At 39.4% G+C, this 25865-nt stretch overlaps 1 protein-coding gene across 1 annotated transcript in view; it reads left to right on the top strand.

Annotated features, from left to right (window-relative positions):
- The window catches only part of plxna3 (plexin A3), a 134673-nt gene that overhangs the window by 47511 nt on the left and 61297 nt on the right, over nucleotides 1-25865 (top strand). Inside the window, 1 exon segment of the mRNA XM_055166100.1 lies at nucleotides 2169-2351. Coding sequence (XP_055022075.1) covers nucleotides 2169-2351 — 183 coding nt within the window.

Genomic DNA, 25865 nt, shown 5'->3' with positions numbered 1-25865 from the left:
GGCGCTGACTCTGCAGCTTCTGTTGTCATAAAATTAACGCTTGTTGCCAACTCCAGCAGAAATCTACAGAACGAGCCACTGCAGCATTTATTTTTCATGATTTAATTGTGAATGTGAAATGATTTAAAGGTTCTATATTACGCAAAATTGACCCTTGTGAGCTTTAAGATACGCTATAATGCTGTTGCCGCCTCAAAAACACACCTGGAGTTGTGTTTTGTTTCATTCACACGTTTGAGTAAACCTTTATTTTTGATTTGTCTGCATCGTCAAAGCTCAAAATGCTCTGTGTAGTTGTAGTTTTCCAGTTAACAGCTACGTTTTGCCTTTTTTTTCAGCAGCGATTTATAATTCGAGGGCTGAAATTATCCAAATGATTCAAGTGAAGTTGTATGTAGTTTAAAAACACTGTGGAGCACTTCCTGTATTATCAGTGTGAAGAACTGTGAATGAAACAGGTTTGTGATGAGGATACGACATTATAACAGAGATCAGAAAATAGTGAAATTACGGGCCCTTTAAGTTAAACACACTGCTCAAACTCAAAAACTATAATAAAAACTAAATGTCAAAACTAGAAATTTCTGGTTCAGTTCACCACAGTTATATTTAATGTAATACCAGCCTGTATTTTGCCCTCAGCAGAGCCACAGAAAGCACCGCTATCCTTCAGAGCCACATCTTTGTTTTCCTCTACCCTAAATTTTATCTGTAACTTTAGCTCGTTTTGGTTGGGGAAAAATGTGGAAACTCTGCGTTATCCAAACAGCCGAGGATTGTGGGAGTTGTAGTGAATGGACTGCAATAACAGAATGACCATGCAATTTCTTTCACAAATGTTCACTGCTAAATCATTTAACATTTTGCCATCAGTTAGTCATTTTCTGGTGCCCTACGCCACGACAAAGCATCTAAAGCACTTCTTATTTTTTTCTTCAGACATCTTTTGTTTTCTTCAAGTCATATTTGGCATTGTGATTTTTGATATGGCCATGACAATAATCTTGTCTGTACAAAAACATAAATATTTTTTTTAGAGATGAGTGATTGTGCTTTTTCAGTTTACCCAATATCAACCAAAACTAGGGCAGAGACTGAAAATAGCATGTATTTCTTTTAGGGGTGTGTAAAAATATCGAAATATCAATATATCGTATCGTTCAATGTGATGATACCGTATCGATATCGTGGGCTGCTGTATCGATATATCGCCAGGAATATTTTTTAAGGTATATTTTACTAAATTATTTTGTTACAGCGCTACAGTTTTGTTGCTTGTTTAGAGGAAGGAAACTCATGCGACACATTTGACATTTTCACTGTTTTGATGAGTAAAATGTTTGTGTTTCATTTTAACTTTGCACAAGAAGTGATTTAACAAAGACTTTTAGCATTACAGCCGTGATTTAGTCTTTATTTTTATTGAACCATGTTGAATCGATTTGAAATATATTATATCAAATTGAAAGTGCACTGTATCGAGTTATGTATTGTATCGTGGCCTTTGTATCGAGATTTGTATTGTATCGGTAACTTCTTAATGATACCCAGCCCTAATTTCTTTAGAACACAGGTAAAATAAATCCAAATGATCCAAATGTATTTTTTAAACTACAGAACCTGCTTATAAAAATATAAGTTTAATAATATGAGGTGTTTTGGACCAACATTGTCCAATAAATCATCTATTTACACCTATTTTTAGACCAAAATGGGATACTTCTGAGCCAATATTTTGGAAGATGGTACCTAAACCACCAAAATGTTCAATATCGGCATCAATACTAGTATCGTATCTGTGCATAGATCCCACGAATATATTGGGCCGATATGAATCTGTTATCAACCTTAAATCTCCAGGGCAGTGTGATTTTTTTGTTTGGATCAACCTGCTGCCTAAAGAGCACACACAAAGCTTTATTTGAACACTTTATTGCAAATGGACAACTGCTCAAAATGTGACTGCGTAGCCTCTTGAAGGTTTGTGATAAAAAGGGACTGGAGGTGAGTAAGTTAGAATTGCATCATTTGACGAAAATTGGCGATGGGTCTCTCTGGATTCTAAACCATCGGCATCAGCCATGAACAAAAACATATCTGTCAGCCTCTAATGTTTATCATTTTTCACCCCAATATTTACTTGGTGTTCCTTGTTGTGTGTTTTTCAGCCAAAGCAGATTGGAGATGACTTCTGTGGCCTGGTGCTGAACCAGCCTCTGGGGGGGCTGCGTGTGATCGAGGGGCATCCACTGTACGAGGACCGCACCCAGGGCATGGGCGCTGTGGCCGGGTACACCTACGGAGACGACACGGTGGTGTTTGTGGGCACCAGGACCGGACAGTTAAAGAAGGTAAGAGGATAATAGAGAGCTGGGACTATAGGGAGACTGATTTGTTTACAGTAGAGATGGATCAGCCCATATTTACCCTCTACCATCCTTATCTTTTACGGACAATATTTTATTTGGGCCAGCCAGATGCCTAAAGAGCTTCAGTACAAATAATAAAAAATGAAATAACACAATTTTGTATGATGTAGGCCCTTTCATTGTCACTTTGCCCATCAAAGCAAAACAAAATCACTGTGTTCTACGCTCTGATTGTATTGTTGTATGGTTATTTATATGCATACCAGTTTAGATCAGATCATGCATGTTTTCATCTTCAACAAAGCATTGCCAGATAGTGGAAAATCAAGATTATGTTTGGAATTCTGAGTTGTTGTTTTTCCTGTAGTAGCCTGTGCAGTTGTTCAGCCCCAGTCTCATGTGAGTTTGAATACATTAGATTTACAGTTAAATCAGGAGATGCAGCTTCTACTTATGACGGAAGACAGAAACTAACACAGACTAACCCAATCTGACAGGAATGTGGCACAAACATCTCCTGCTTTTGGACTTGAGTAGCTCTTAATGGACCTGAAGTTATTTTTACGTAAACGTTTGACTTACTGTGTAGTTAGCGGCTATTTTTTACTTCTGTTACACTTAATGAAACCAAAGCAGCTACATCCTTGTTTAACATTTAAATACCAAACACTGTAACACCAACTTCTGACCAATTAAGGGCTTGGATTTTTTAACATTTTTAAAATGAAGCAATAAATTCTGTCTAAATAATATAAGAAAAGTAGGGCTGTCAACATTAACACCTTAAACTATGCGATTAATCAGAACAAATTAATGTCCATTTTGACCAATTACACATGTAACTTTACCTGACAAGAGATCATGGGTCTATAATAAAAACTGGATAAGACCAGGCTGGTGCCACCTAGTGCCTCCGCTCAATTTAATTTCTCTCCAGCGACTAGGTTATGGTTTGCAGGAACCCCGGAGGTTGTAGACCGCTCACTGACCAATCAGTAAAGAGCTGTGAAGCCATGACGTCAAACACACGCACCTGTCTGGGTCCCTTTTGTGGTACAGCACAACAGTAAACAAAGCGGTTGAGATGGATGCAGACGAAGCCATATAATCTGTGTTGGCAACAATTCCTGAGATCGAGGATTTAAAGCCGTAACAAAGAGAATGTTTGGTGAATTTTATCAACGAGAAAGACGTCATTGCCCTTCTTCCGACAGGATTTGGGAAAATCTTAATATACCAGTTTGCCCTATTAGCGGTGCATTACATACATCACGACCAAATAGCAGTGATTGGTTAAATAAAAAAGTACCCGCCTACAGTCAAGCGAACGAATCCTAATGCTGCGAGGTCAGAAGCTACTTCCCCCCTCTGTGCCGGCTCAGAACAGACTAGTGGTCGCTCCAGGTACTGCAGTTCCTGGGAGCTTTTGCACAGAAATAATTCTCCCATAGAGCGCAATCAGAATTTTGGGTGGGAATTCAAACTGCCCGTGTTCAGCTGACAGGGCACCGACAACTTTCATAAAGGTTGGATTTTGTAGGGATTCTGTTCTATTTTCACAACATAAACTTTTTAAACCCTCAAAGCGCCTAAAATTTAGCTTCATATAACTTAGCCTAACCCCTTTCTGAGCCCGTGCTCACACCACTCTAGTATCTCTCGCCCTGATTGGTCCAAACGCTCCACACCGTGCATGTTATAGACTTTACACAGGTAGGATGCGCTCGCTCATATTGAGGAAGTAAATGCAGAAGAGAAAATAATGGCGACATTGAGCACAGGCCACTGAAAACAATACGACGCCATCTTGGGTTCAGATTTTATTATAGTTCTATGCAAGAGATAGTTGTGCTCAGGAGCTGCTCTGTTTTGCACTATACGAAAAAATATGGCAGATTTCCATGGCAACAGATGTTTTATGACTTATCATCATAGGGTAGCTCCATCGATTCTGGCTCCCATTGACATTACGTTGAAAAATCATCACCCCTCTCTCTAACTGCTACAGTGAACCTCTGCATTTTGGTCTAAAAATGTTCATATTAACCCGCTCTATATGATCCTGGTGTTTTTATTTCACTGTTTTGTCCTTAATACGGACCTGGCTCTAAATTCATTCCAATAACTGCTAGCCTCGTGAGCTTCGTTTGACTGGAGCCGAACGCTGCAGGTGACGTCACGCTCCCTCAGCCCACTCCTTTATACAGTCTGTGCGTAACATCCATCTCTATTGTGCCTCATAAATGTGTGATTGACAGCTGTGTTGACACTTGAGGGAGCCAGTCAGCTTCCTCCGTCTAAAACTGTGCATATTAAACAATCAATGCAACAGGTGTCCCCTTCAAACTCATTAATTTCATGAAATATTCTCCACTCCTCTTTCTTTCTCTCCGTCTCCTCTCTGCTCTCCCTCTGTCACCGATATTCTGAATGCGTTTTCTCTGGAGCCATTCTTTTGCAGCTGTGGCGCACTCTTCCTCCGATTCGATGAAGAAAGGAGCTGATTGTCCGTCATTTCCTGAAGTCGTTAAACTCTTTGTGACTTGACGAAGGCAGCGGGCTGTGGGCCAATCAGAACGCTCGGGTTTTATCATCTGTAATAACGCTGTTTATTATGGCACCTGCTGCTTCTTCATCTGCGTTTGATACAATTAGAATTATCATTACCCACCTGTCACCGCTTTATTAGAAATATTCACAAATGTCTCTATGGAGAATGACGATTTGCATAGATTTGGATATAGGTTTCAACTTTTGAACCAAACCAGACAGATGTACAAACTAAAATAACTGTAGGAAGTTTGTTGTATTTGTCAAATGTGTATTATTTTTACAAAATCTTAGATTATTTACCATTGAAGTACAGAGAGAACTGTAGAGTAGGGCTGCTCGATTATGGAAAAAATCATTATCACTATTATTTTGATTAATATTGAAATCACGATTATTCAGACGATTATTTTTTTAGTTACATGATGCATTTATTCAGCATTTCTCTCTCAAAAAAACCCCACTTTGTTATTGATAATTTACACAAAACTTTCAAAGTAGATAAAAAAAAATTAAAAATAGGTTACAAATATGAACGTTAGAGCAGTTTTGCGATGTATAAAACATAAAATGAATAAAATATACTTTGAACATGAAATAAGGCGTAGAAAAACATAAATGCATCCAAAATAAACTATATATCCAGCTGTTCTCCAGTCTCTGTATTTAAAAAGTAAAATAAATATACTTGTTTATATAAAAAATATCCCAAAATAAACTTGTTTCAACTCGATGATATGAGTTTGGAGATCGTTTGACACACAAAATCGAAATCGCAATCAAAATTCGATTAATTGTCCAGAACAAAGCGTCTTTCCTGCTGCAGTACCTTTAAAGCTGCACTGCGTAACATTTCTTGTGGAGGGTCTCTGTGTATCACAATGGAGACAAGCATTTTACAGCTACATTACTATTCAGATTTGTGGAGAGTCGCCCGTATTCACAGAAGGAATTGTCTTTTTGAGCAGCAGAAACACACGTGATGAATAAATAATGCTTATGGTAAATGTTAAAGTCATACCATGGGACATTCCAGGCAAAGCAGTAACATGTGTTGGACCCTCCCTTCAGAAAAATGCACCTTTAATGCAGTTTGATAAAGAAAGACTGCCCCTGAAAATATAATTATTAATGATTGTCTGACCAGTACGTTTATAGAGACGTTTGGTCGGGACCTGAATCCCTCAAATGTGCAGGACTGATAAACCGATCGGAGAAACACACACGGCAACTTCTAAGTAAAAACAAAAAAAATATATAAGCACACAGCAGAAACAGAGCGGATTTCAGAATGTAGAATCAACAAGAGAATCACTAAACTCTAAAGAAACACTAAATACTAAAGAGAATATTCCACATTTGAGATGCACCTGCTACAGTTTGCAAACCTCCCTGAATCAAACCCGAACAGGCTCTTACCAAGCAAAAATATTGTTGGATTAAAAAAAAAAAAAACAGCCTTTGTCTGTATAATTTTAGCTAGATCTAAGCCAGTTTTAGACAGTTTATATTTTATTACTTATTTTTCTATTTTTTTTTAACTTGTACATTTAAATTTATATAATTATGTCTTATTTGACACCTGTCTCTTGTTATGTATTTATTTATTTATGCTTCTTATTTAGAATTATTTTACCATTTATATTTTTGCTCTTTGTTATTATATTTATTTATTTATTTATTGTGATGTGTGAGCTATCGTGTTCAAATAATTTCCCCTGTGGATCAATAAAGTTTGTCCAAGTCTAAGTTTAGTTTGAAACAAAATGGATTCAAAAATCGTATAATCAATATTTTGGTCACATATTTTACTAACTTTTTGTATTAATATTTCATTTCAAAGGCATTTTTGAGCAGGAAATTGGGCGACTACTAAATCCCGCAAAGATATTTTATTCATGGATTCAAGCTCACTGGATACAGAAATGCATCTTTGTTTAGGCTTCACTTATTTCTCACAATAGCCCTGATTTTAGTCTTGGCTTTGGTCCTAGTCCTGTCCTGACCTGTTTTGGCTTCAGTCCTGGTTCAGTCCTGGTTCAGTTCTAGTTTGAGTCATGGTTCAGTTCTAGTTCAGTTCGAGTCCTGGTTCAGTTCTTGTTGCTGTTGTGTTCGCGTTCTTGGCCACACGTCTCTTCTCGGCTCCAAACCGCAAATGTAGTTCTTTTGACACTCACACCCTTCCCCATGGGGCACCGCTTCCTGTTTGCCCCCGGGGAGATTTACTTCCTGTTTTCCCTGGTGACATCATGCTCCTCATCCAATCAGCTGTCAGATCGCAGCTCCGGGCCAATCAGATCAGAAATATGCACAAGGACAACAGCTGGAGGCAGTTTGAGAGATAAACATTTGCTCCTTTGATGCTGGCCGATACAGTGTGTACTCAAAACACAGTATTATATCATGGTCTTTTATTACGTCCAATTAACTCTTGTGAGATTTAAACCTTGTTATAATGTTGTTGCCTCCTCAAAAATAGACCTGGAGTTGTTTTGGTTTCATTCACGCATGTTTGTGTAACGCTTTATTATTAGTCTGTCTGCATCTCCAGAGGTCAAAATGCTCTGGTACACCTTGAGGGTCAGAGGAGGAGGTCAGAGGAGGAGTCAGAGGAGGAGGTCAGATGGAGGAGTCAGGAGGAGGAGGTCAGAGAGGAGGTCAGAGGAGGAGTCAGAGGAGGAGGTCAGATGGAGGGTCAGAGGAGGAGGGTCAGATGGAGCAGAGGAGGAGGTCAGAGGAGGAGGAGTCAGAGGAGGAGGGTCAGATGGAGCAGGAGGAGGAGGAGGTCAGATGGAGCAGAGGAGGAGAGGAGGAGGTCAGATGGAGCAGAGGAGGAGGGTCAGATGGAGCAGAGGAGGAGGTCAGATGGAGCAGAGGAGGAGGAGGTCAGATGGAGTCAGAGGAGGAGGGTCAGATGGAGCAGAGGAGGAGGTCAGATGGAGCAGAGGAGGAGGTCAGATGGAGGGTCAGAGGAGGAGGTCAGATCAGAGGAGGAGGTCCAGAGGAGGAGGTCAGATGGAGCAGAGGAGGAGGTCAGAGGAGAGGTCAGATGGAGCAGAGGAGGAGGTCAGATGGAGCAGAGGAGGAGGAGGAGGTCAGATGGAGCAGAGGAGGAGGGTCAGAGGAGGGGGTCAGAGGAGAGGAGGTCAGAGGAGAGAGGGTCAGAGGAGGAGGTCAGATGGAGCAGAGGAGGAGGGTCAGAGGAGGAGGTCAGAGGAGGAGGTCAGAGGAGAGGGTCAGAGGAGGTGGGTCAGAGGAGCAGAGGTGGGTCAGATGGAGCAGAGGAGGTGGGTCAGATGGAGCAGAGGAGGTGGGTCAGATGGAGCAGAGAGGAGGAGGGTCAGATGGAGTCAGAGGAGGGTCAGATGGAGCAGAGGTCAGAGGAGGGTCAGATGGAGCAGAGAGGAGGAGGGTCAGAGGAGGAGGGTCAGATGGAGCAGAGGAGGAGAGGAGGGTCAGATGGAGCAGAGGAGGAGAGGGTCAGATGGAGAGAGGAGGTCAGATGGAGCAGAGGAGGGGTGAGGGTCAGATGGAGCAGAGGAGGAGGGTCAGATGGAGCAGACGAGGATGGAGGCAGAGAGGAGGTGGGTCAGATGGAGCAGAGGAGGAGGGTCAGATGGAGCAGAGAGATGGAGCAGAGGAGGGTCAGATGGAGTCAGAGGAGGAGGGTCAGATGGAGTCAGAGGGTCAGAGGAGGAGGGTCAGATGGAGCAGAGGATTCAGTGTAGACTCGTTGCTATCTGAGCTGCAGTCTCGGTGTGGGCTGGGAGAGAGAGGATGACAGAGCTCCCTGGGGAAATGACTTCATCTGTTTATGACCGGAGTCAAATCCATAAAGTTTGACCCTCACTGCTCCCTGTAGTCTCTCGTCTCAGCAGGACACACCCAGCGACAGCGCAGACTGGATTAGACAAATGCACCGATATCTAGCCTCCAGGATAATTTGATTAAAACGTTAGTAACCTTGTAACCTAAGAGATGATTTATTTTCTTTATCGAAATGTGAATATATGACATTAGATACGCAGCTCATCTTTCTGATTCTTTTCATTCATTCTTGTTGATTGTTTTTATATTTTATTAATTAAATAAAAATACATTTTCTCAGTTTGGGCCTTGTTTAATTTTTGATAGCATTCCAATTTAATACAATTTGTTTCACTCCATAGCCCCTTTAGACCTGGTTTAGACCTCATTTAGTCCTGGTTTGGATCTAGTATAGGCCTTATTTAAACCTGGTTTGGATCTGGCTTAGGCCTGGTTTGGACCTGGTTTGGACCTGGTTTGGCTTGGATCTGGTCTTAGGCCTGATTTAGACCTAGTATAGACCTGGTTTAGACCTGGTTTAGACCTGGTTTAGACCTGGTTTAGACCTGGTTTAGACTTGGTTTGAGTCTGGTTTGAACCTGGCTTAGACCTGATATAGACCCGGTTTAGGACCTGGTTTAGGACCTAGTTTAGGACCTAGTTTAGGAATTGTTTTAATACCTGGTTTTAAACCTGGTTTTAGACCCGCTTTTAGACTTGCTTTAGACCTGCTTTTAGACCTGCTTTTAGACCTGCTTTAGACCTGCTTTAGACCTGCTTTAGACCTGCTTTAGACCTGCTTTTAGACCTGCTTTAGACCTGCTTTAGACCTGCTTTTAGACCTGCTTTAGACCTGCTTTAGACCTGCTTTAGACCTGCTTTAGACCTGCTTTTAGACCTGCTTTAGACCTGCTTTAGACCTGCTTTTAGACCTGCTTTAGACCTGCTTTAGACACTCGTATCTTGAGTCCTCTTCTTCTGTTTATTTCTCGTACACTTAACATAAATTCCAATGAGCTCTGTTTTATCTCACTGACTCTAGCAGACTGGACGAACCTGAGCTCAGCAGCCAAAATGTGAATAATTGCTCCATCTTTTAAATTAATCCTGATTTATTATTGTTGAGAAGAGTTTATTATGAAACTCTGGGTAAATATGGTAGAGCAGGTGTGTTTAGTTACTGTTCTAGTTGTGTGTCAAACTGAGATGGCGTCTGGAAAATGTTGGTAAAGGTTCAAAGCCCTGGAAATTTCATTTGGATATTTCTTTAAAGAGGGGCTATTTCACTTGTATGTTTTACTTACATTTAGATCACTTTTTATTGTTTTGAAAATGCTACATTCACTGAATTCACTGCGTCTCTGTAATGAAACTACCAGGTTTGTGAAGTTGTAGTGTACAGTTTATTATATTTTTATATATTTATGGAGAATCGTTGTGTTGTGTGGGCAGAGCGTTGTACATAATCTTACAGCTAACCATAAGAAGGGTTCGAATATGGCCCAGGAAAAATTACTCAAACATGCATGAATGACATCTAAAAACACTTCAGGCATGTTTTTGATAAGGGAACAAGGTTATAATATTGTAAAAAAAAAAAATGTTTGTTTGATCTTTAAAGGTTCTGTATTACACAGAATTGAGCTCTAAGGGCCTGTTTACACGAGAACACTTGTGGGTGCCTTTTGTTTAGACGGTGACAACGTTTTTTGGGTCTTAAAAACGCAAAAATCTGAAACCACCCTCCAGAGTGGAAAAGTTGAATACGCTCCGCCGTAGCGTTTCCGTCTACACTGCCCAAGATGCAAAACTCTGGTCAGAACTGCTCACGCCTCGTACACAGAAACCTGGCATGCATACCCAATCGAATTCCACACACTTTTGCGTCACCGTATGCACACAGATTTCCTCCTGCTCGTCTAAATGGAATAAAAAGTGCAGACGCGATGCCACTTTTGCATCTTCTGTCCAGACCGTTATCATATAAACGTAGCCCAAGCCACTTTATAATGTTGTTACCTCCTCAAAGACATACCTGGAGTTGTGTTTTGTTTCATTCACACATATTTGAGTAATCCTTTATTTATCTTATTCATATCTTCAAAGTAGATGTTTGTGCGGGAATTTTCAGTTCCACTCCCGCCCACAAAGAATTGTAATTTTCATTCCCACTCCCACCTGCAAATCCCACAAGACCCCGTTCACTTTCTTAACCTCTGTCAAACACAGAGAAGCGGAAATGAATTGTCTAAAATGTGCGCAAGAATAGACCACATCTGCAAGTTTAGGCTGCTTAAAATGTTTTTTACTAATGACAAATAAAATATCCAGCACAAATTATGCATGATAGGCAAACATTAATCATTTGTATATTTTGCTTTATACTCATATTTAGTTTAGTTTGCAGGACTGCAGTTTATCATCCCACCCGCCCGTTCCCGGCCGCAGTGAGCTTTCAAAATGTGTCTCTGTTTTGCAGAGCTCTACTCCAAAGCTCAAAATGCTCTGTTCTGCTTTGAGATGTCCTGAAGTTTTCAAGTCAACAACTACTTTTTTACCTTTAGTTGAGTAAAAATTGACAGTTCCAGGTCTGAAATCATCCAAATGATTCTCGTGAAGGTGTATGGAGTCTAAAAAACTCACCGGAGCACTTCCTGTATTACCACATGATATCACATGGTTTCTGTCTGTGAATGAAACAAAGCACAACTCCAGATATGTTTGTGATGAGGAAACAATATTACATAGATCAGAAACTATGGGCTCTTTTAAAAAATATATCAAATACTGGAATACTGGCTCATGAACAGCATCACCATAATACTGTAACTGAACCAAGGCAAATACAGTCTGTAAAAATCTCCCTTCCACATTAGCAGTGTTTAAAGTGTTGATTTGAGCTTGGGTTCTGTTGGCTCCGTGTATCTGATCTGTGGCAGGAGTTTTCCTCGTTCAGATCTGGAGCTGAAAGTGCAGATTTAGTGGAAAATGGAGGATGGTTCCAGGAGTCTTCCCTCAGAGATGGCTCAGTTCTTCACCATGAGTCACTCCCATGCAAATGCAAAAATCACAGCTGGATGAGGTTATCCAAGGAGCTGATACACTTTAGTTTTGTTCCAATTTAAGACTCATGTGAGGTTAAAGGTGCACTATGTAACTTTTTGGTTGGGGATCTGTGACCTGCTTGTTTCTATGGATATGTCACAGCTCTACTTTACATTTATTCAATTACAGGTGGTTTTATAGCTCAAAAATAACTAGAAAAACAGGCTTTCTCAATCCAATCCAATCCACTTTATTTCTATAAGCACATTTCACAAACAGTTTCCAAAGTGCTGCACAAATGCATTATAACAATAGTAATAAATTGATAAAATAAACGCTCAGATTTAATCATACTAGACTTAAAATAATAAAACCAGTAAAATAAAAAAAGAGCAAAATCATAGAATAGCAATAAGTAAATAAATAAAACCAATAAAATGCATTAAAAAAATTTAAATAAATAAAAGACACAGAGGCACAACTCACAGAGAGCCAGAGAATAAAAGTGGTTTTTAAGACGAGACTTAAAGCTCTCCACTGTGGGGGCTGTTCGGACCACAGAGAAGGTCCTGTCCCCCCTGGTTTTAAGTCTCATTTTAGGGACGAAGAGCTGGAGCAGGCCCTCGGACCTCAGAGCACTTTTGAGGGTCTAAATTTGGATAATATCTGAGATGTACTGTGGGGCCAGTCTGTTCAAAGCTTTAAAAACAAACAATAAAATCTTAAAATCAATTCTAAAATTAACAGGAAGCCAGTGCAAAGACACGAGGATTGGGGTAATGTGCTCTCTCCTTTTTGTTCCCATTAAAAGTCGCGCTGCAGTGTTTTGGACTCACTATAGTCGGTAAAGTGCATTTTGTGAGATGCCGGAATAAAGTGCGTTACAGTCGTCCAGGCGTGATGAAATAAAAGCATGCACGACTTGTTCAAAAAGTTTAAAAGATAAAAAAAAGGTTTGACTTTAGATAAAAGCCGCAAATGATAAAAACTTGATTTTAAAACACCATTGATCTGTTTGTCAAATTTAAAATCAGTGTCTAAGGTGACGCCGAGGTTGGTGACTGTGGGGCGAGCATAATTTTTGAGTGAATCAGTGACGGTTCTGCTGGCCCCAAACAGTATCGTCATTGATGTGGGACACCTCATTCTGACTGTGCTCTGGCCTGTGGCTTGGTCTGGTTTGGTCTCCGTGAAGATAGAAAGGTTTAATGCCACTGTGAAACATTCCAGACATTTTCTACATGGAGAATGGTATTTGAAAAGTTACACAATGCAATGAAAAATGGGCTTAAATAAAACATGATCAAAATGGGATTAAAGACAAAAATAACATATTCATAATGATAGTTGATAATAGAAAAAAAATGACTTAACCAAACTAACCTTAAACCAGACTAAGCCAGAACTAAACCAGGTCTGAACCATGACCAACACAGGTCTTTCCCAGCTGCTGTGTTAGTGATGCTGGATGCGGGTCGGTGCTGATGCTGAGCTCATTGTGATGCGGTTTCCATGGTGACGGGGAGACGTGGCCCACAGAGATCGAACCGTGTCTGTTCTATCCCTGGAACGTTTATCCATCCCGACGTCCCCGGTTACCGTTTCCATAACGATGCCGGATTTACTGTAAACGGACAGATGTTTAACATTACTGTTTCCATGACGATTAGTTTTTTTTTCAGATAAACCTTGATGAAACAGTGGCTAATAATAACTCCATACAAGTCTGTCGTGCAGGGAGCTGAGTGTTCTGAGAGCTAAAGGTAAAATCATTTCTACAGCACAATGCAAAACCAGAGGACCAGGGCAGGGCTTTTATCTATAGTTTTCTTTAAAAAATGTGATATAAAAATGTCGCCTTTACGTTAAAAAAATGTGTAGTAAGACCCTTTAAAATCTTTTGTCATCAGAATGTTGAAAATTTTGGATGGAGGCAACTGAAGCCAAAGTGAAACACACATTTTCAATTATGTTAATGGTTTTACAAAATTATAACAAAAAAAAAATAAACAACAATTTTGATTTTCCATGGTACACATATTAGTCAATTTGCTTCTCATAACATTAAAATAGCAACATAACACAACATAACATTAAACATAACACAACATAACATTAAAATAGCATTTTCTAACCACAAAACTGTATTTGAGCTTCACAAAAAGTCCAATTTATTATAAAATGTGTAGTATGTCTGTAGATGAAGTGGCAAACTGTAATTTTCTCAACTTTTTGTTCAGTAAAACCTCAAAATCTGGATATTTCTTTTGTCAAAAATGCTCTTGTCTCTCATAATCTCTTCTTAAATTAACAAATAACGCAGCTGTAAATGTTTTTAAACTGTCTCTGACATCACTCACATGTATCTGAATAGTTTTCAATGGCCAAATTTCACTATATTTTTCATATTTTGAGATATTCTGACATTAATCCCGGTTTCCCCATTAAAATCACACTATATTCTATTTCACTTTTGCCTCCAGCTGCCTCCACTCAGGAATCTAGGATGTTTTTGTTTACGCATTTTAAAGGGTCTGTTATGGGAAAACACTTTTACTTTTCAGTTCTCTTCCAAAATTTTCTGGAGTAGAAAGCACAGATATCTTCTCTCAAATGTAGTGAAGTAAAAGTAAAAAGTATTCACTGTGCAAATACGTAAATATATGCAGTACTTTTACTTTGATGCTTTCCATTACTGGAGATGACTGGGAAAGGACGACAGCTATAGGAGACGGGAGGAGCCGGCGTTAATAAAAAGAGAGGAGAGAGTGTCTAGGAGAGAGGAGAGAGGAGAAAGGAGAGAGGAGAAAGGAGAGAGGGAGCATGCTTAGGAAAGAGGAGAGGAGACAGAGGGGGTGTAGTTAATCCTATTAATGCCCTTCCCCCAAAAACCAACAGGAGCCACGACAGAAGAATCAGGAGCTCAGTTTTACGCACGGAGACAGGAGAGGTGCAGCTGTGAATGCAATGAGTAGGTCCATGTTATGTTAATGCACACTGTACACTATCTACTGTATGCGCAAATACTCTATACCATTATATATATATAAAAAAAAAACACCACATGATTTCATATTTTAATTTGGTCCCTCTTTAAAACCATTCCTGAAGGGGTTTAGATGTCATCCATGCTTGTTTCAGTCTTTTTTTTTTCCTTCTAACCCTCCTAAGACTCAATTCTCCGCCCACAAGCCTACATTTTCCACGCTCGAACACAACAATTCTTCATAAACATACAAAAACACGATATGAAACTGTACACAACAACTTCACAAACTTGATGTGATGTAGGCACATGCTGATAAAATACGCACTTTTTTCGATGATTACGGCATGTTCAAAACAATAAAAGGTAACATGGTGATCTAAATATAAGTATACCATACAGTATAACCTGCTCTTTAAAGAATTATCCAAATAAAAATTCCAAGACTTTGAACCACATTTTCCAGACACAATCTCACTTCAACACGTGACCAGATTGGGTTTGGAAATGAGACAGGGGAGGTGCAGTTGTGTCTGTCTCCATGCAAATAAAATTTTGTATTTTAAGACCAAAAACGTCTTTTAGTGTGGTGATTTTACATTTTACTTGATCTTGCAGGCCTCCATACAAAAATTGAGACTGAGAAATTGGGCATTTTTCACCTGTGAACACTAAACAATGAGTCTGCGTTGTTATGGGGTTAAAAAAAAAAAAAATGAATCTAATAAAATGTGAGTGTAGAGTAGAGAAATGTAAGGTATTAATGCAATGTGCAAAAATCTTCAAGTCTCACGAAACAATATTGTCACGCATGAACCTCACAGTACGATATTTATTGCGATATCGTGGGGAGTCTCACGATTAGGGATGTAACAATATCCAAATCTCTCGGTACGATATTTTTGCGATATACATCTCACGATACGATATTCATTGTGATATTTTGTGGAGGCTAAACAGCTAAAACTGTTTAATCCAAAGAACTAAGACTTAAAAGTGCTTAGAACAGTTATTTCTTCATGTAGTCTGCACTGAAATGGAGCAAAGGATCATGGTCTATGTAGTTCCTTCTGTCTTTTTTTTTTCGCCATTGTTGCACCATAACTCTTAATTTAGGCAAAGAGACTTGTAATTCGATATATTGTGATGGTCCACGATGTTATTGTGAGAACTTTGACGATACAATATGATGATATTTGAGCTATTGTTACATCCCTACAATTTATCCATAAAAAAAATAATAAACTGAGAAAATTTATTTGAGTAACCTTTTTTTGTAATGTTTGAGACCTGTTGAAAAGTCTGAGGGTTTATTTTAACACATTTTAATTTCGGGCAAACACAAATATATAAATAAAAACAGCTAGAATTTTTTTCTATTTTAATTGTTTCTGTTGAACAAAACTAAATTCTCCACAAATCTGTATAAAAATCACTACATTTGAAGCTTTATTAAACCTCAAACTTTGCTTAAGATACTTAAGTTTTACTCTTTAAATACATTTTTAAACCGGTACTTTTAATACTTTTACCTAAATATATTTCTTCATGTGATACTTTTACTTTTAGCTGAGTTTTTTATTTATTTATTTTTTGCTCTGGTATTTGTACTTTTACTAACAAAACTAACAAAACGGAGCACTTTTTCCACTTCTGCTCACCTCCTATCCCCCCATCTTTTCAATTTGCTTCTTTTCGTTTTCTCATCTCATTCATAAACAGTTTTGCTTCCAGGTTACTTTAGAAATGTTCACCTTTGACCTTTGCCCCCCTCCCCTCTGCAGCGATTCTTTTACAGCCTTGAGCTTGTTAGCGTTCTCTCATTGGCATGATCTTGTTAGGTGTATCCTGTTAGCCCCTAAACATCTGTCTGTGCTTCCACGTTTGTAGTTATTTACATTTGAAACAGTTTTTGCAGCTCCTCCTCCTCTTTTCTTTTTCACTTTCTTGTTAAAAAGACATGTTACCACCACCACCCTGTTATCTTAACTGAAGAGAACAATGAAGGGACCTGTTCTCCTGTTTCCCCAGCTGTTTTTACACCTTTTCAGCTGCTGCTTTTCAAAGAGAGGCCCCATTAACATCACCCCCACTAAACTTGTTAACTTTTTAAAAGCCAAACCCGGTAACCAGTCATGTTTTTTTCTGTTTATGACCCTGTGAACTTCCATTATACATTTAGGTACACGGCATTATCCTGAAAACTCTTAAACCAACCCATATTACGCTGTTTTCTGATCTGTTATAATGTTGTTTCCTCATCACAAACAAACCTGGAGTTGTTTCATTCACACATTTTTAACACATGGATTATGCATATTTAGAGTTCTTTTCTCAAACGGAAAACACAAAACTAAATTGACTCTTGTGAGCTTTAAGTCATGCTGTTCCTCCTCAAAAACATATCTGGAGTTGTTTTGTTTCATTCACAAATGTTTGAGTAATCCTTTAATACAAGGGTGTCCAGACTTTTTTCATCAAGGGCCACATATCTAAACACAGATGAAGCAGAGGGCTGATTGAAGGTCGCAGACTGGTGCTCAGTACAGTGAACAATTGAAATATGTGCATGTTTAACACGTTAGAATGAGCCATCAGTCTTTATTCGGGCTAAGATCCTTAAAACCACACACTAAATATTCAATAGTAGCTTTATCAAGGTAGACTTTCAAAAAACTTGCAGTAAAAAGTAGATTTTTAATTGATGCAAGGTCATTTGGGCCAATTCACCTGGAAGCCTGAGGGCCAAGAAAAATTTGTCTGAGGGCCGCATTTAGCCCACGGGCCATAGTTTGGACACGCCCATATACAGTGCAGGGATGGTGTGTAGTTTATTATACAGGAAAGCAGAAGGAAGGAAAACAAAACAAGACAATAAACAAGAAAAGACCACAAACTAAGTATACTTAATCAAATTTGTGTCAACATGTAGGGGAGAGTGATATTGTTATAAGTAGCTGGAAGTTTTTTTTTTTCTTGCTATTTGGTTATTCTGTTATTACAAAAAGTCTAAAAAAAATACATCGTTGGTGTGTTATCTGACTATATCTGGGTTTCAGATGACATGGCAGCATTTTATCAGCCAATAATGTTTAATACAGATGAGGGGCAGCTAAAATTAATAGTTAAATTGCAGTTTTGTTGTAGTACAGTGAGTTTTTGGGTCTAGTCACTAATCAAAAAGATCAGGTTTAACATTTATGCATTTACCTTTTGGATATTTGTTCTATTTATATCTGAAAACCACCAATAATCTGCTAAATTCTCTTAAAACGTAGATGTAGTTTTTGTTCCAGACAGGAGAAGATGCAGTACAACTTTACACATCCCACAAAACTTAAGTTAACCATCACCGACTCCAAAGTAGTTCAGTGAGATACACATGAGTTAGTTCAGCTTCACTAAACAAAGGCCCTCGGCATTTACGTGTTAACAATAATAATGGGTTTGCTAACAGACTCTGATTGGATCTTTCTCTTCGTGTCCACACTTGGTCTAAACCGCACACTTCTCCGGTTTCTGCAGCTGCCTCTAGTTCTCTGTCACTGTCCTCAGATCCCGGGTTAGTCCCTCTTTGAGCCTGGTTCAGTCTTTCAGTTTAATTTGAGTCAGGTTTACTTGGTTAGTAAAGTGCTGTTTAGGTTTGAGTTTTAACCTAGTTTTATTGTTTTTTTCTTGTTTTGTTTATTTGTGAAGTGTCTGTGGATCGGATTATGTTTTGGTTTTTGTTGTAGCTGACTGTCGACTGAGGCATGCAGACTGGCAAAAGTAGTAAAGTACTGCGCTTAAGTATATATTTTAGTTATTTGAACTTTACTTAAGTACATTTTAGTGGATACTTTTTACTTTTACTTCACTACATATGAGATAGAGCTGGGTATCATTCAGAAGTTGCCGATACGATACATATCTCTATACAGTGCACTTTTGATTCGATATAATATATTTCAAATCAATTCGATACGATTCATTAAAAAATAAAGTTTAAATCATGGGTGTGATACTAAAAGTCTTTGTTAAACCACTTCTTGTGCAAAGTTAATAAGAAACACAAACATTTTAATCGTCAAAATCATCAGTGAAAATGTCAATGCAGCAATACTTCCAAACAATAAAACAGGTCCAAAACAAAAAAGCTATTAAAACATCTAATATCTATATGAAATACTTATAATAACATCACTCTCCCCTACATTTTGATACAGTTCTTTATTTGATTAAGTATACTTAGTTTGTGGTCTTTAATCATCAAAACAGTGAAAATGTCAAATATGTTGCATAAACAAGCAACAAAACTGAAGCTCTGTAACAAAATAATTCAGTAAAACATACCAAAAAACACTCTCATATCAATACTGTATCATCACATTAAATAATACGATATATCGATATTCTGATATTTGTATCTGTACTTTTTACTCCACTACACTCTTGAACTAGCCTCATTTATCAGCCCGTTTCACTTCGTAGAAACCGTCAGACCTCACAGTATTAGGATTCGTTCACTTCACGGTAGGTGGGAAAGTTTTTTTTTTGTTTTTATTTAACAAATCGCTGCTATTTGGTCATGACATATGTAATGTGCCTCTAACAGGGCTAACTGGTATATTAAACTTTTCCCAAATCCTATAGGAAGAAGGGAAATAACATCTTTCCCCTTGATAAAAGTCACCAAACATTCTCTTTGTTACGGCTTTAAATCCTCGATCTCGGGAATTGCTGCAGAATGTATGGCTCTTCGCTGATTCGTTGGTGCCCGAACTCGCACATCTGGAGTTCTTACAAATCGTCTAGTGTATTCTGATTCCTGACCTAGTCGCTGGAGAAAAATGAAATTGAGGCACTAGGTGACTTTCGAACAGGACTGAAAAGTAAAAGTGTTGTGAGATCTGCTGAAAAGTCTGAGAGGGTTATTTTTAACACATTTGTTGTTGGGTTCGACGTTGTTGAAAAGTCACACAATGCACCTTTAAGTCACGAAACTGAGTACTTCTTCCTCCCCTAGTTTCGACCTTGATGTATTTTTTGTTTGGTTTCTTTGTGAAGTCTCTGTGGACCCGATTATGTTTTGGTTTGAGTTGTAGCCCAGCGTTGACTGAGGAAGCACATGAGGTCACTCTTTAATCACGTTAAGACTTATACTTGTCATGTTTTGTCCTTTTATAACTTCATTACCATTGTTTTCTCTTCATTTAGCAGCAGAATTATTGATTGAATTACTACCATTGTACTTCATCTGATTTTTTTCTCTTTCTATTATGTTTTATCTCGTTGTTTTGTTTGTTTGCGTCGCTTCTGAAACTGCGCCCATTTAGACAAACTTTATTGATCCACAAGGGACATTATTTGGACGCGGTCGCTCACACGTCCACCACCTCGTATTTCAGTCCGATGTGTTTCCAGGCCAGATTCTCGTCCGTTACGCTGCTGCACAGTCCGGTCCCATGTAAATGTTAGCATGTTAGCCCTGGTGCAAATAAATGTTAGCATTAGCGAGTGTGGTTAAGAATAGCCTTTAGCAGCAGCTGACAGACTGACCCCAGATCAGTTTCAGCGTGAGCTCATGTGTCTGGGGCCACACGCTCGCATTCATGAGCCTGCAAAGTGGATCCAGTCTTAGAAGAGAGAGAAGAGGCTTTAGAAGTGACCAACCACAAAATGATTTTATTGATTAAAAACGGAGCAGCCAAAACAAAACTGGAGATATCAGGGCAGCCGCGGGGTCTTAAAAGTCTTAAAAAGGTCTTAAATTCCATGTTCCTAAATTAAGGCCTTATAAAAAGTCTTAAATTATGTTGTCCAAGTCTTATTTTTTTCACAAAGGTCTTAAATTTCATTAGCCTATTTTTTTGTATACTCAAAAACAAAAAATAAACGTGAAATCATGTAACTTAAATAAACATCTAATTTGGAGTATGTGCAAACAATACTTAGTTTGTCTTGTTAGAATGTTATAAATGATTTTTTGGCCATTCTACAAGCAATGCATACTACTATAAATAAATCTGAATGAGATTTTATAATAAAAGTGTTTTTTTTATTTAAAGCAGTGAGTAATGGTCATTATTAGAATAGGGTCTAGTGTTTTTCTCCCACATAATAGGTGTGATATTGGTCTTAATTTTCATTTAAGTGGTCTTAAAAAGTCTTAAATTTGGGGTAGTCAAACCTGGGGATACCCTGGGTGTGTTTTAGAGAAAATACTCTTGATTTAGCCTGCCGCACTACGATAATCTATATACCGTATTTTCCGCACTATTAGGCGCTCTGGATTATAAAGAGCACTGTCATTAAATGGTCTATTTTCGAACTTTTTTCACAAATAAACCGCACCGGGCTATAAACGAAACACAATAGTTAGATGGGTCAGTCGGACTTTGTTGTTTTCACGGTGACTCTGGGCTTCGTTCAGTTGTGGCGTGTAGGGAGGGTGCTGTCTGGGACCTCTGGATTGTTGGCGTGTTCGCAGTGACTCAGTTGTTCAGTTGTGGCTAGAAGTGGCACTTTTTCGGTTCGTTCCTCCGTTTCGTTCCTCGTCCGCGTGGAGTGATGAGTGTGGCTGCGGGTGTTTGTCACTGTGTGGTCGCTGTCTGCTCCGTGCGTGTTTGCGTGAGCTGCGGGTGGTGCGGGTTTGTAGTTTACTGAAGTCGTGCTGGGACACCTGAGTGGATTCGTGTATAGGACGCTGTGGATTGCAGGGCGGGCAGTCGTTTTTTGATGTTGTTGGAGGCTTAAGAGTGTGCCGAATAGTGTGGAAAATACGGTAATGGTCATTATTAGAATTAAATCTTGTGTTTTTCGCCCGCATAATGGGTGTGATGTTGGTCTTAATTTTCATTTAAGTGGTCTTAAAAAAATCTTAAGGGTGAGTTGTTGTACAGTTGTAGGGAGTATTATCTGTGACATAAGTGAGTGTTGTACAGTTGTAGGAGTATTATCTGTGACATAAGGGTGAGTTGTACAGTTGTAGGGAGTATTATCTGTTACATAAGGGTGAGTTGTTGCAGTTGTAGGGAGTATTATCTGTTACATAAGGTGAGTTGTACAGTTGTATGTACAGGGTGAGTGTACAGTTGTAGGGAGTATTATCTGTTGACATAAGGGTGAGTTGTTGTACAGTTGTAGGGAGTATTATCTGTTACATAAGGGTGAGTTGTACAGTTGTAGGGAGTATTATCTGTTACATAAGGGTGAGTTGTTGTACAGTTGTAGGGAGTATTATCTGTTACATAAAGGTGAGTTGTACAGTTGTAGGGAGTATTATCTGTTACATAAGGGTGAGTTGTTGTACAGTTGTAGGGAGTATTATCTGTTACATAAGGGTGAGTTGTACAGTTGTAGGGAGTATTATCTGTGACATAAGGGTGAGTTGTACAGTTGTAGGGAGTATTATCTGTTACATAAGGGTGAGTTGTACAGTTGTAGGGAGTATTATCTGTTACATAAGGTGAGTTGTTGTACAGTTGTAGGGAGTATTATCTGTGACATAAGGGTGAGTTGTACAGTTGTAGGGAGTATTATCTGTGACATAAGGTGAGTTTGTACAGTTGTAGGGTATATCTGTGACATGTGAGTGTACATAAGGTGAGTTGTACAGTTGTAGGAGTATTATCTGTTACATAAGGTGAGTTGTACAGTTGTAGGAGTATTATCTGTGACATAAGGGTGAGTTGTACAGTTGTAGGGAGTTACATAAGGTGAGTTGTACAGTTGTAGGGAGTATTATCTGTTGACATAAGGGTGAGTTGTACAGTTGTAGGGAGTATTATCTGTACATAAGGGTGAGTTGTACAGTTGTAGGGAGTATTATCTGTTACATAAGGGTGAGTTGTACAGTTGTAGGGGATTATGGTATCAGTGTAGTCCTGTATCTCTCTTTGTTTTCAAATTTCAAAATCAAATTAAGACATACAAATACATATTTTGTTTTTATTTTAGTTTTTTAATTTGAGAGGGACAATGCAGTCATGCGTAGTGACAGGCAGAACAAGCAGCTGATGCAACGCTTAAAGTGCATGTGTGTAACTAGGGCTAATTTTCAACTCCTGTCCCTGGTCGGGTTTTTCCCTGCTTTAAACTCTTCTAAACTGTTTAAAACCACAAAGGTACACCGTGTAACTTTCCTGAGGGTCTGCTTGTCTCCATGGAGATAGTACTGTTTTGTTTTGGTTATTCCACAGTATTTTAAATAAACTTAGCAATCACAGTGGAGACAGGTTAATGGTCAGATCTATGGAGTAGCAAGTCTAAAACACATTAACTCGTGCAAGGGAGGTGTTTAATGCCCTACTCTGGGACATTCAAGGCAAAGAAATAACATCTCCATGGACCTTGCAGCTTAGAAGTTACAGAATGGATCTTTAACTGCAGTTGGTACACAAAAATATTGTACGCCTTTCACTAATTTTAGTTTTTTTTTTTTGGTATCATATTTCGTTCATCGACACTTTTGTTCTTTCTCATTTCGCGAAAGAGCAGGGCATTTGTTACGTGCTGTGTTGACAAATTGAGAAGTCCCCAGGCCACAGACCACACTGAAGCAGAGGAGAAAGAGAGAGAGACTGAAGCAGAGGAGAAAGAGAGAGAGACTGAAGCAGAGGAGAAGAGAGAGAGAGACTGAAGCAGAGGAGAAAGAGAGAGAGACTGAAGCAGAGAGAGAAGAGAGAGAGACTGAAGCAGAGGAGAAAGAAGAGAGAGACTGAAGCAGAGGAGAAAGAGAGAGAGACTGAAGCAGAGGAGAAAGAGAGAGAGACTGAAGCAGAGAGAGAGAAGAGAGAGAGACTGAAGCAGAGGAGAGAGAGAGAGACTGAAGAGAGGAGAAAGAGAGAGAGACTGAAGCAGAGGAGAAAGAGAGAGACTGAAGTAGAGGAGAAAGAGAGAGACTGAAGTAGAGGAGGAAAGAGAGAGACTGAAGTAGAGGAGAAAAGAGAGACTGAAGCAGAGGAGAAAGAGAGAGAGACTGAAGTAGAGGAAAAGAGAGACTGAGAGAGGAGAAGAGAGAGACTGAAGTAGAGGAGGAAAGAGAGAGACTGAAGCAGAGGAGAAAGAGAGAGACTGAAGCAGAGGAAAAAGAGAGAGAGACTGAAGCAGAGAAGAAAGAGAGAGAGACTGAAGCAGAGTAAGGAGGAGAGAGACTGAAGCAAAGAGGAGAGAGACTGAAGCAAGAGAGAGGAAGAGAGAGAGACTGAAGGAGCAGAGGAGAAGGAGAGAGACTGAGGCAGAGAGAAGAAGAGAGAGACTGAAGCAAAGAGGAGAAGAGAGAGACTGAAGCAGAGGCAGGAAGAAAGAGACTGAAGCAGAAGAGGAAAGAGAGAGAGAGAGACTGAAGAAGTGGAAGGAGAGGGGAGTTCAGTTTCAGGAATGTGTGGCATCTCCCTCCAGCATTTACCCCCCAACTACACTGTCCACTGACAAGAGCAAATGTACAGGTGATAAATGGACATGCCAACCCCCAAGTGAACATGTGCCCGCTTCCGACTCCATCAACTAAAAAAACCCTCTCGCTGTAACTGCTGCTGTGAGCCTCGTCTTTGTGGTCTTAAATGTTTGTATCTACATGATCCTGGTGTTTTTATTTCACTATTTTGCCCGTAAATAAATTCCTATTCCTATTCTGGACCTGGCTCAGAGTCTGCTCCTTTAACATCTACCATCGATGAACTACATTTGACTGGAGCCGAACACTGTGGTGACGTCACACTCCCTCAGTCCGCTTCTTTATTCTTTTTCAGTCTGTTCCACACATGTTCAGGTCTTTAAACGCACACAAACACACACATGCAGGTGCTGTGTGTCTCGTTCTGGTTGTTGATCACATGATGTCTGTCACATGACCCCCTACAGCCAAACTATTGTCTCTGGGGTCAGGGGTCAGACTCCTGCTGTCTCCAGAGGTCAGAGGGCACTTCCTGTGACACTCTTCATTAACTTGAACAGCTCTGCTCCCTCAGGGTCCCCCGTCTTTCCACATGCTCCAGACGGCATCCTCATGTTGAAGAATGTTAACGAAAGGTCTTATATTACACAAACGTGACGCTTGTGAGATTTGAGTCGTGTTATAATGTTTTACAGCATCAAAAACAAATGGAAGAATAACTGGACTTGTGTTTTGTTTTATTCACATTATTAGTCTGTCATGGAAATTATCTGTGAAATAATACCAAAACATAAAAGACGACTAGGTAGGTCTAGGTTGGTTTATTACGTCTGCACCGGTAACAAACGGTCACACTACTGACAGAGTTTCTGCAGCAGTGAGCAACACTTAAATACTTTCTGAGGTCCGAGCCCTTCCCCAAGAACACTTTGCATTTCGGGCCTATCTGCACAATAATGTTTTTTGGTCAAAATGGTGAAGTTTGTATTAGTTTTGGCCATTCTTCGAGCTGGTGTTTCGAGTGGACAAAAACGGTGTTTTTTGAGAACGGGTTCCAGAGTGGAGAAATCTGAGAGCTCCGGCGTTGCGTTGTCATGTGGATGAGCAAACCGCAGCTTTTGGAAAAACAGTGATGTCGCAGCTCTCGAACTCTTGCAGAGAACCGCAAGACCGTTGCCGAAATGTGAAAGGTGTAGCCTGCAGAGCCGCTCCTGTCACCCAGCAACCAAGACACGCCGCAAACGCTAATGCTAACAAAACGCACCACACAGATTACGCACACAGATCAATAACGAAGATACGCACAAGTAATCCAACTGTTGGATTTTGAGACCAAGTTATTCTAATTATTCTCATCCAAATCGTATGGCTAAACTTTTGCAAAAAAAACAAAAAAAACAGCTATATTTCTGGGATACATCTAAAATCAGATAAATTACCTTAAAGTTTAAAAAAGCGGTGATGAGATATGAATTATTAAATATTATTATCATTGTTAACAGCGCCACATACAGGTGTGGCATATGTATTACATCGTTTTCACGCAGTGCTCTGTTGTCTTCTGGATGTGAATATTTATTGATCTGACATGTGTGTGGATGCAAATTTTTTTCAACCCACAAAAAAAAAAAAAAAAATCCAGGCCGGCTTTGTCGTGTGGACGCAGCTTTAGGTTGGTCTGGCTGGTCACTTGGCTTTTTTGCTCTGAAATGTAACACCTTTACATCTGCAT

The sequence above is a fragment of the Boleophthalmus pectinirostris genome, unplaced genomic scaffold, assembly GCF_026225935.1.
Source record: "Boleophthalmus pectinirostris isolate CB_2022bp ecotype Guang Dong unplaced genomic scaffold, ASM2622593v1 HiC_scaffold_8, whole genome shotgun sequence".
Classification (NCBI taxonomy): domain Eukaryota; kingdom Metazoa; phylum Chordata; class Actinopteri; order Gobiiformes; family Gobiidae; genus Boleophthalmus; species Boleophthalmus pectinirostris.
This window is presented reverse-complemented; position numbering and strand designations above follow the sequence as displayed.